This window comes from Papaver somniferum, unplaced genomic scaffold (assembly GCF_003573695.1).
Source record: "Papaver somniferum cultivar HN1 unplaced genomic scaffold, ASM357369v1 unplaced-scaffold_48, whole genome shotgun sequence".
NCBI lineage: Eukaryota > Viridiplantae > Streptophyta > Magnoliopsida > Ranunculales > Papaveraceae > Papaver > Papaver somniferum.
The window spans coordinates 367,640-378,019 of record NW_020647415.1 but is presented as its reverse complement, the minus strand read 5'-3'; the positions used below and the strand labels follow the sequence as shown (position 1 = coordinate 378,019).

General features: G+C 35.5%; 1 protein-coding gene across 4 annotated transcripts; it reads left to right on the top strand.

The window, feature by feature from the left end:
- The first annotated feature begins 2,550 nt into the window (after positions 1–2,550).
- Positions 2,551–9,154, top strand: LOC113342870 (putative F-box/LRR-repeat protein At3g59160). Of its 4 annotated transcripts, XM_026587263.1 has the most exons (6): positions 2,551–2,566; positions 3,092–4,540; positions 4,750–5,549; positions 7,405–7,569; positions 7,666–8,094; positions 8,213–9,154. In XM_026587263.1, the coding sequence occupies exons 3-5, from the start codon at positions 4,782–4,784 to the stop codon at positions 7,960–7,962; spliced, it is 1,230 nt and encodes a 409-aa protein (XP_026443048.1). In that variant the 5' UTR covers positions 2,551–2,566; positions 3,092–4,540; positions 4,750–4,781; the 3' UTR covers positions 7,963–8,094; positions 8,213–9,154. The 4 variants fall into 4 exon arrangements, with proteins under 4 accessions (XP_026443048.1, XP_026443050.1, XP_026443047.1 ...); XM_026587265.1 differs by lacking the exon at positions 2,551–2,566 and having other exon boundaries at positions 3,056–4,540; positions 5,402–5,549; XM_026587262.1 differs by lacking the exon at positions 2,551–2,566 and having other exon boundaries at positions 3,056–4,540.
- The last annotated feature ends 1,226 nt before the right edge of the window (positions 9,155–10,380 follow it).

Below are 10,380 nucleotides of genomic sequence, written 5' to 3'. Positions count from 1 at the left end.
CATGTGTGAGGATATAGTAAAAAGAGGGGCTTTTAGGAAAGCCTATAAAAAAAAGGACATGGTACAATGGAAAGGCAACTCTCTCTATTACTGCATTTGGAATTATGAGGTCATTTGATGTGGCTAGGACGTGTAGGACCAGAATCAAATTCACCTTTTAACAATCAAGGCCATCCATATTGTTTCACCTCAAGCGTATGGAAATCAGAAAATTTAAAGGGTGTGATGCCGAAGTCAAGTTTCTAGGACTTCTGATGATGAATGCTCCGGTATTGGAGGAAATGGTTTTGTCTTTTGACGAATCGAGCTCACTGGATACACCGGGCTTACCTGATAGATTGCAGGTTGCGAAGAAGTTAAGTAAAAAACTGAGATCACTTCCAAGATCTTCGCGAAGTTTGGCAATGTAAAGACCCTCAATCTCGTCAACGCTATTTGACCGGTCAAGTGATGAATTAGCCGATAATAACTCGATTAGTCTACTCGAACATTAATTAATAGGAATTAATCTAACAACGATCTAGATACGAAACTAGTACCATTGAATAGGTCTAGGAAAGTTATGCGATATGGACTACTCGAACGCGTTATTCGGATACCGGACAAAGAACATATTTTCAAATATGTACGAAGGATAAAATTGTAATTTCACATCAAAATCGCCTGCCTCCCCTTAGCTTCTGGTCGGGTGTCTTTTAGCAATTTTCGGTCGGCCTTATCTAACCAGATTGGGAAGAGAAACTTATTCCTCTCTGTTTCATTCTCTTTTTTTCTTTTCTTCTTCTTCTTTCTTCTTTTCTTTTCTTTTCTTTGCGGTTAGATGAATAATGAATGGGTTGAAGTTTAATTGAAGTCCTGATGTTGTTGGAGATGAATTGCGAAGTTAGGGTTTCTCAGAGATTGAATTAGGGTTCGTGAGAAAAGCCAAGGAAGATGAAATTGAAGTGTCAGAGGGTTGATTGAAGATGGGTTTGTCACAAATCAAGAGTTAAGGTTGAATTTGAAGCTGAGAATGATGTTCTTCCCCAATCAGGTAACTTAGGATTTAATTGATTTATACCTAAGTTATATGAATCTGGTTAAGACTTGATGAATCTGATTTGAGTTTGTTAGATTGAAGTTATTTTGATTATATGGAGTTCAGTTTTGGTTTAATATGAAATTAAGAATTATACTTAGAATTCTGTTAATTTGAGATTTATGAGGAAGAATTGGTTATTGTTGGTGGTTGTGTATGTGATTGTTATGGAAAAAAATGGACTTGTTGTTGAAGTTAAGGGTGTGTTGGGTTCAGGTTGAGTTCATCTTTGTAAAACTCAGTTAAACTGAGTTGAGGTGGTTGTGTTGAAAGTTGGGGTACATGAATGAATGTGTATAGATGGTGGTGTAAGTGGTGATTCTGGTGGAACTGCAAATAAGTTTGTGCTAGTGGAGTTAATGTTAATATGAATGCCAAAGATCTTTTAGTGGAGGAATTGAAGTGGTGCTATGGATGTTGATGATTATGTAATGAAATTGAAGTTCATATTTTGGAGTATGTTGAATTGCAAGAAATGGAACTGGTACAGATGTAATGAGGAGGTAGTAATGTTGTGGAAGTTTATGGAACTGCAGTTGCAGTTATGCTGATGATGTTTGTATGCAAGATAGTTAAGAATGAGAGGTTTCTTAGAATGAGAACTGGTAGTGTAGGTAGTGAAAATGCTGATGTGATGAAGGTGAAAATGGGAATTGATATTGTTATTAAAGATAGAAGTAGTGTCTTTGTGGTGTTGAGGGTGATCTGAGTTTGGTAATGGTACTTCAATGGTGGTGTCGAGTGTGGTTTTGAGTTAAGACGATTGGGATATAACAGTTACTGCATTTGCAGGTAAGCTAAGCTTGCAGTTGTAATTAAAATATGAAGTGTAAGTTAAACTTTATGTGTTATTGTTGTATTGAACCTTAGAATCCTGTAGAATGATTAGTATCAGGTTGGTTGTGTTTTCTATAAGTGTTCTTTAGCTGACTTAGTCGACCAGTTGATCTACTGAATCGGTTTGACCCAGTACTGACTCAGTGAACCTTAACTGAGTTGGTTCCTTTGACCAGGACCTTGACTTGACTATGGACATTGATTGTTAGATGACCCTTGACCGTCACTTTGACCGTGAGAGACTGTTAGTTAACCAGTTGGACCAGGCCTTTGTTTAGTGGGCCTAATTAGTGAACTTGGGTTTAGAACCAGTTTTCCCTTTTGAACATGAATTGGACCTCGTGGTCTGAATTATCCTTTGGCTTATTCTACAAGTTGTAGATATTCATAAGACTTATCTAGTGGGCTAGAGAAACAACCTAATTGAATTATTAAACCTTTAGATATGCAAGAGATGGATAATGAAGATGTATAGAACCTTAATGGGCCTAGAACCATTAGATAAAATTGTATGATTCTTGCGTCAGCTATTTTGGCTAGAATCTTAGAGTTCTTGTGTGATTAACAGTTGTCTATTTAACAACGATCGATTCAAAGGACGAACCAGTGGATCGTGGATCTCGAGATAGACGTGGCTTGTCATCAAAAGAGGTGGGAATACTTTTAACTCTTTTGAAACCATTGTTTGTTTCTTTTACAAAAATTTATGTTTAACAAAATCATGCATTCTCTGTTCGTGTTTTTCATGCATTGTTTAATTTGTGTTATGATTGTTCTGTTGATTCTTTGAATCTTTCCATGAATTGGAAAGGGCTTGTAATGTTTTCGTCATTATGAATTGTTATGGGAAATGAGAATTTCCACGTGTGGTATATAGGATACGCTCCTTCATATTTATATCTACATGAATTCAGCTTTTATGCTTATTAGGTGTGGAACAACCCGGCATCAATATAGCTATGTAGGTGTGGAAAAACCCCGCATCACTAATATATATTGTTTGAAGAAGGAGTTTGTCCATATACATTGTTGTGCATTTCAAGTGACTTAGTCACTTTGATGTTTGGGAAAACATGAATTGTTTTCCAAATCTTGCTCATGATTTCTTTAAAGTTAAATGTTATTCCTGCTGGGCACCCTTTTAGGGATGATGTGCTCGCCCATTCCCACTTTCAGTTTCAGAGACAGATCAGAGTTGCGCAGCGAAAGCTTCGAGGTGTTGATTTCGTTTGTTAGATTACTTCTGCTATGATTATTATGTGGTATATTTTATTTGCAATCCAAATGACTACTATATATGTATCAATTGAGAGGATTTCTTGTATATATATTTTTGAGAGGGGTTAAGTTTTGTAGCAGATTTCTTAATTGAACGTTTAAGTAAATGATTTAGATTCTTAGTGTCTCTTTATTAGTTAATTTCTTGGATTAGTCAGTTGTTAGCTTTGGGGGCGCTACAGGCAATGAACTTCTTGTAATTTTACTAAATGCTAGTTACTGTGTACAAGTTTTCTAAGGCTTGTTGGAATCATTAAGAAACAATATATGTGTGATTGTAAGTTTTCTATCCCTTAAAAATCACCCTAAAATTGCACATTCTAGGTTCCAGAATCCAAGTTATCTTATGAATGATTTTCCTAGTCATCCAATTATCCAATCACTTTAGAGCATCTTCAATAGTATAAAAAATCACTTTAGAGCATCTTCAATAGTATAAAAAATCCTACGTGGAAGTCTAATTAAGACTTTTATTTATAAGATTTTACATATATAGTAAATATAGGACCCGTGGTTAAAAACCTATATCCAATAGTGAAGGGTTTAATTCCTAGAATATTTTATATGATATAAAATATTAACTGTTTATCTTTACTTTATCTAATTTCTAAAAAAAAATAATTTAAAATATGACTAGAGGTGCAAGTGAATGTGTAAATAAAACTTTTTCAACACTTTCATATTTACTTTCCGATCCCTACTAGTTTGTAGGATCCAACAATTGGAGATGGATTTACGCTAATCGAGAGTTTAAAATCCTACATGTCATGAAAAACAAAAATATTCACCCTCTATTGGAGATGCTTTTACAGAAGAGTATTTCCACGACAAATCAAAAATATGACCTTGTTAGATATTGGCTAATTTGCGATTTCTGTAGAAATCTAGATTGATAATGATGAGGCTCCCCTATTAAGAAGTTCCGATGTTCTTCAAAATTTAGTAAATTAGGATATCGGCTTTTCCCCAAATTTATTGAAAAAAATAGCATGCGTACCGAGAATAAATTTTTAGAAACGCAGCTGAATGATGATATCAGTGAACAAAATATTATTTTTGTTCCCTAGCTAGTGTATAACCGAACACGCTTTATATCGAACTTGAAATCAAAGCTACTGGCACAATTGTGTATCAGTATCTTAGATTTTTCTGCAACCACAATATTCCCATCCAGAATTTTGAATGGGAATTGGGGGTTTAACCAAAATAAAACCCCAGAAAAGCATCGAAATCAAATCAGTGAAATTTCTGATTATCTACTTTTATCATCTCCATCCGTAGTAGAAGAACTTAGCTGATGCAGGAGCTATTCTATCACCTCAGAAGCTGTTAAAATCATCATATCAGGTAATCTCTATCTGGATTAATTTTGGTTTTGAATGAAATAGTTTGAAATTAGAGCTTCTTGATGAAAACAATCTCAACAGAAGACATTGTTTACTCGATTCAGTTCATTTGTTTCACTTTACTCTGAACAAATTTGCTAGGTTAATTTCGGTCTTGATTGAAATTTCTTAAACCCTAGTTCACCATAGGATTTATCTTTCTGGTTTTAGGTTATGGAAGAAAGTTTGTTGATAAGGTACTTATGCTAAGAGGCTTTTACGATATACATAAGTTTCATCTTTATTGGGAAGATCGGCAGACAGATAAAATATTGTACGAATATCTAAATGCCTGGATACTTGTTGCATTAAATTGTAATGTTCAAGACTTGTCTATTCAAATTGAAGTCGATGAGAACAATAATTATAGTCTGGAAACGAGGTTTCCACATTTTCTGTTCAATTCTCAATCGTTATCGAAGTTGGTGTTAAAAATGACTCTTAATTATGAATCAAAAGTTATTCTTCCTAAATCAATGGATTTACCTAGGCTCAAATTTATGTCGCTTGGTTCGTTTTTTGTTGAGGATGGAGATTCGATTAATAAACTTATCTCTGGCTGTCCGATTCTTGAATCACTGATCTTGAGAGATATTTGGATTGAAGATGGCTATGAAATGAATGTCAATATTGAGTCACATGAACTGAAGCATTTAGAAATTATCAATAATAACTTGCCTGTTCGGTCCCATTATAACATGGCGAAGATTATCAAGCTATCGGCTCCGAACTTGACATCATTCATCTGCAAAGATTACATGTTACAAGAGTATTCTCTAGAGAACGTTTCTTCTCTAATCACTGCTGATATTGAAATTGTCAGAGAAGGTGAATACGAAGCTCTTGAATATCATGATTTGGAGATTTCAGAAGAAGAGAAAGAAATATTGTATCCTAAGCGTACAATGGAATTCATTAAAGCATTTCATAATGTGAAAGATCTGACAATTTCATCACCTAGATTGCTTCAGGTATGGTTTCTTCCTAGCCGCATTGGCTACAATTTCTATTTCTTTTTGTTCAACCTAATATGGACAACCATTATAACATGATTATGAAATCTCATTGTTAGTTTTCAATTTTTTCAACTTTATTATATAATGGTAAACATGCAATTTGCTCATTACTCTTTCACTATTCTTAAGGAAATTGTTTTGAAGAGGCAGATTATTTTGTAGAAATACTAATGATAGAAAAAAGCTTCTTATTAGGTACTCACTCTTTGGACCTGTGTGTGTGACTGTGTTCATCATTAGATGTTGAGTGACCCAAGTTGTTAAGTCCATGGTTTGAAGACATTATTTAATTTTTATGATTAGGACTTGAGGAGCGAGCTTAGGACGTTTTTGTTTTGATAATTGTATTGGTATGCCTTCTTTGTTATTTTTCTTTAAAGCAAATGCCATGGATGATAGTCTTTTTGACCTATATTAACAGCATGGTAGATCCTTTTAGTCAGTGGAGCGGTACAGATTTTTTCGGTGATAATAAAGGATGTCTTTTTTGATAGTTAAAGAACTCTTGTGTAATATGTGATGCCACCGTATTGCAACTCTTGAATTTGGAAACGGTATTAACTGCCTGGAATATGGGTAACTAATTTTATGATGGCACCTTGGGTTAGGTGGTCTACTGTATGGTAACTTTGTAAGGGTAATTAGAGATGATGAGTTGGATCAGCTCTAGTATTAACAAGCTTTATCAACTGCGTCAGTCTTATGTTCTGCATGTGCGTGCTATTTTTAGTTACTAAGCCGTCATCTTTGTTGCTTGATTCTGTCATTCTGAGGTTTGTCGCTTCAATGGTGAATCAGCATTATTATTTTGGTGATATTAGTAAATCATCCAAGCGGGTTGTATATGCCTCTAAGTTATTTGACATAGTTCGTCACTGTGGGGTGCTCCGGTTTCGTCTCTGGATGTGCTTTCAAATAAGGGTTAGCGAGGATGAACATCTACGGTTAGGATTTGCAAGCCTTGAGAGAGTACTAGATTTTGCGAGATTCGAAATGTAGTATTGGCTTGTTTAGTTTTTAGCTAAGGTGATTTTTACACAGTGAGTAAAGAGAGGTTAATCGAAAATTTTATAGTGGATATCTAAGGTCAGCTGGTTAGCTTTGTTTGATTTATTCATTAATTCTTGATTTTCTTATAAATCTCCAATTGTTATTAGTATAATTTTTGTATCTCTTTTGTAATCCAAAGGTCTGAGTTTTGGTAGAAATTTGAGACACTGAATATGTATTGGTATCTGAGGCAGATTGGTAAATCCATGTCTTGAACAATTTATTTGCATCAAGGTTAAATCAATTTTTAAAAATCTGTCTTGCTTGTGTAACATTTATATTATGATTTATTATTTGGGAATCAGTTGATTGCTACCTGAACTTTTAATACGTATTCTCCTATTATTGGCTAACTTTGTTGTTCGTTGATAGACTTATAGTTGTATTAATTGGTCAAACTGAGGTCACTCAAAATCTAAGAGCCGGGTCTAAGTAGACTTAATGGGATGTTTACCGACCTTGGATATGGCAATATTATCTTGTAACCTTGTTCACACTATTCTTTTCTTGTGTAACTAGCTTTTGAGAGAGCTGCTTCAACTATTTCCTTAGATTTTCAACTAACAAATTAGTGCAGTAGAGGTTAAGAAATTTGGAAACTGATAAGTAAAAGAACAGAGATTATATACATGTATATCGAAATACTAATTAGATTTTCGTTTTTACTTATTTAATAGTTGTTCGTGTACTTTCAGCCTTTTGGAATTCATCCTTGGTGTGCAGCTTTATCCGAAAACTAATTTTTCTATTGTTTATCAAGATTCTTGCTGGATCTCCAGACTTGATAGAGGGTCGATCCCCTCAATTCTGTAATCTTCGATCTTTGAAGTTGACAACATGGTTTACAAGTTGGTGCTTGGCCGCAGTATCGGCCTTACTTAAGACCTGTCCGTGTATAGAATCTCTTTATCTTGCATCTGCGGAGGTAATAATTAGACTTTTTAAGTTGTATTTGATGTTTAAGGAACTATTACAGGATCACAAATGTTTATTAATATTTCCTGTAATATCTTGGATGCAGGTGAAATTTAGAGCCGACAAAGATGATGATGAAGTGGCATTACCAATGTCATCCATAATGTTTCACCTCAAGCATATTGAAATCAGAGAACTTAAAGGGTGTGATGCTGAAATCAAGTCTCTGGAACTTTTGCTGATGAAAGCTCCGGTATTGGAGGAAATGGTTTTGTCTTTGGACAAATCAAGCTCACCGGATATAGCTGGCTCACCTGATAGATTGCAGGTTGCGAAGAAGTTGGGTGAGAAGCTGAGATCACTATCAAGAGCTTCGCCAAGTTTAGCAATGATCTTTTTGTAATTTTACAAAACGCTAGTTACTATTTACAAATTTTCTAAGGCTTGTTCTGATGGATACCATGTCCCATTCTTGCTCGCTTTCAATCATAAACCAAAATAGAGACTCCACTCCATCTTCTAGATCAGCTTGCAGGTATGTTCCTTGGCAATTTTTTGTCATTATTATTTTTAATGTTTTTGTTTCTCCCATTGTCCGTGATTCCAGCTATTGCTTTGATTTACTTTTGACCTTATTTGGTGTTGTTGTGCAGCTTAATACGTACAATAAGTGGATTACTGAAAAGGACCGAAACCGAAGTAGGGGATCGGATATAGCAGAAGCCGTAGTTTGGGCAGAGAAGCAAATCTAGCTCTACTAGACTATTTGCAAGTTTAACGAAATTAGACCTAAACAAGAACAATTATCTGCCTCGTGCACCAATTTGAAGGGTGTAACTCTCTGAATTTGAAATTAGCGCATCTCCTGAGGCTAGAAAATATTAGGCTGTACTAACAACATTTCTGTCTTCTTCTTTTCTGGTATTCTTCATTTAGTGTAAGAGTGATTGTGCTGGTCTGCAGTGAACAAGAAAATCCTCAGCGTCAGTATAATCTCTGGAACTGGCAATATTATCTTATTGAGATTATTATCATCAATGAGAATGAACGAACCTTCGCGACAATCAACCATTAAATACGGTTCTCATGCTCCGTCTCCCTTACTGTTGGTCTCATATTCAGATTTGAATTTTACTGTTTGTCTCAAGTACCTGATAATTCTCATGCTTCCTCCCTTAAGGGAGGTCGACCCTTGTAATACCTTAAAATATCCTAAACGAATGAATTTTGTAGTAGTTTAGGATCACCGTGTTGGAGTTTAATCTCAAACTAAGATAAGTTTTTTGTTTACTGTTTTCAAATTAGTTTTGTTTGAATAATTCAGTCAATTGTTCTTTAGCTATCCCAACTACGTAGGAGGTTTATTAGCTATTATTTGTTAGATTTACTGGCTAGTTTTCTACTGGCTATATTCATGTAAACACCTATAAAAGGTGAACTGCAGTTCATTGTTTCTCAAGTGAACTGAGTATTAAATTGAGTGATCAATAAACTCATTTTCGATTCAATTCTTCTTCTGTCATTTGTTTGTGTGATTGGTAGTATATTGCAGGTGCTATTATCCTACATCTGGCATCAAGAGCCAGTGCTCGATCCTTAAGTTTCCGCTGTTTACAGTCTTGCAGATTAGGTGTTTGTTAAAAGGCTACAATGAAAGATTCAGTACAGCCTCAAGTTCCACAGTTTAGTGGGAAGAATTATGATCGATGGAGCATCCAGATGAAAGTCTTGTTTGGTTTTCAGGAGCTTACGGAGATTGTTGAGGCTGGTTTCTTCGATGTAGATCCGGCAGTTGGTGCAGCTCTTCCTCAAGCCCAAAAGGACGATTTGAGAAAGAACAGAAAGAAGGACAAGAAAGCCTTGTACTTCATACATCAAGCCCTTGATGACACAGTTTTTGAAAAGATTCCAGCTGCGAAAACATCTAAGCAAGCGTGGGACATCTTGCAGAAAGCTTACAAAGGCGATGACAAGGTGAAAAGTGTAAGGTTGCAAACCGTACAAGGTGAATTCGAATCCCTGTCCATGAATGAATCTGAATCCATTTCTGATTATTTTTCTCGAGTTCAAGTTGTGAATCAGTTGAGAGTTAATGGTGAGACTTTAGCTGATAATCGTATAGTTGAAAAGATTATGCGATCATTGACAGAAAGTGTTGATTACGTTGTTGCTGCAATAGAAGAAGGAAAGGATATGTCTACTCTAACCATTGAAGGATTAGAGGGTTCACTGTGTGCTTATGAGTACAGGATGAAGCAGAGAAAGACGACTTCTTTAGAACATTCTTTGAAAAGCAAGGTCGTTATCACTGACAAGGGAAGCTCCAGCAAAGGAACATCATCAAGTCCAGGCAAAAATGTCTCTCCGCGCAAGAAAGATAAGTCCAAAGTTGAATGCTACCATTGTGTAAAACTTGGACATTACAGCACTAATTGTTGGTTTAAGACGAATAAGAAGTCGGAGCAGGCAAACTTTGTAGAGATTGAGGAACCAGAAAAGTTGTTCCTTGCTTGCAGTATTTTACAAGAAGATGGTGACAGCAAGAACACTTGATTTCTGGACTCCGGTTGCAGTAATCATATGTGTGGCGATAAGGAGTTGTTTGCCCATCTTGATGAATCTGTTCGTGGAGTAGTGGACTTTGGGAACAAAGCCAAGGTTCCCATTTTAGGCAAAGGTAAAGTGCTCATTGCTTTAGCAGACAATTATCATCATTGTATTCGCGATGTTTTTTTATGTCCCAAGCCTACATTGGAATTTATTCAGTATGGGTCAATTATCTGTGAATGGGCTTCGTTTTATCATTGATGATGGTATTTGC

Excerpts from the sequence above, each read along its gene's own strand:
- LOC113342870 (XM_026587263.1), top strand. The coding sequence starts at position 4,782 with ATGCTAAGAGGCTTTTACGATATACATAAGTTTCATCTTTATTGGGAA. Across the intron at positions 5,550-7,404 it reads CATCACCTAGATTGCTTCAG|ATTCTTGCTGGATCTCCAGA; the intron begins GTATGGTTTCTT and ends TTGTTTATCAAG. Across the intron at positions 7,570-7,665 it reads TTTATCTTGCATCTGCGGAG|GTGAAATTTAGAGCCGACAA; the intron begins GTAATAATTAGA and ends TCTTGGATGCAG.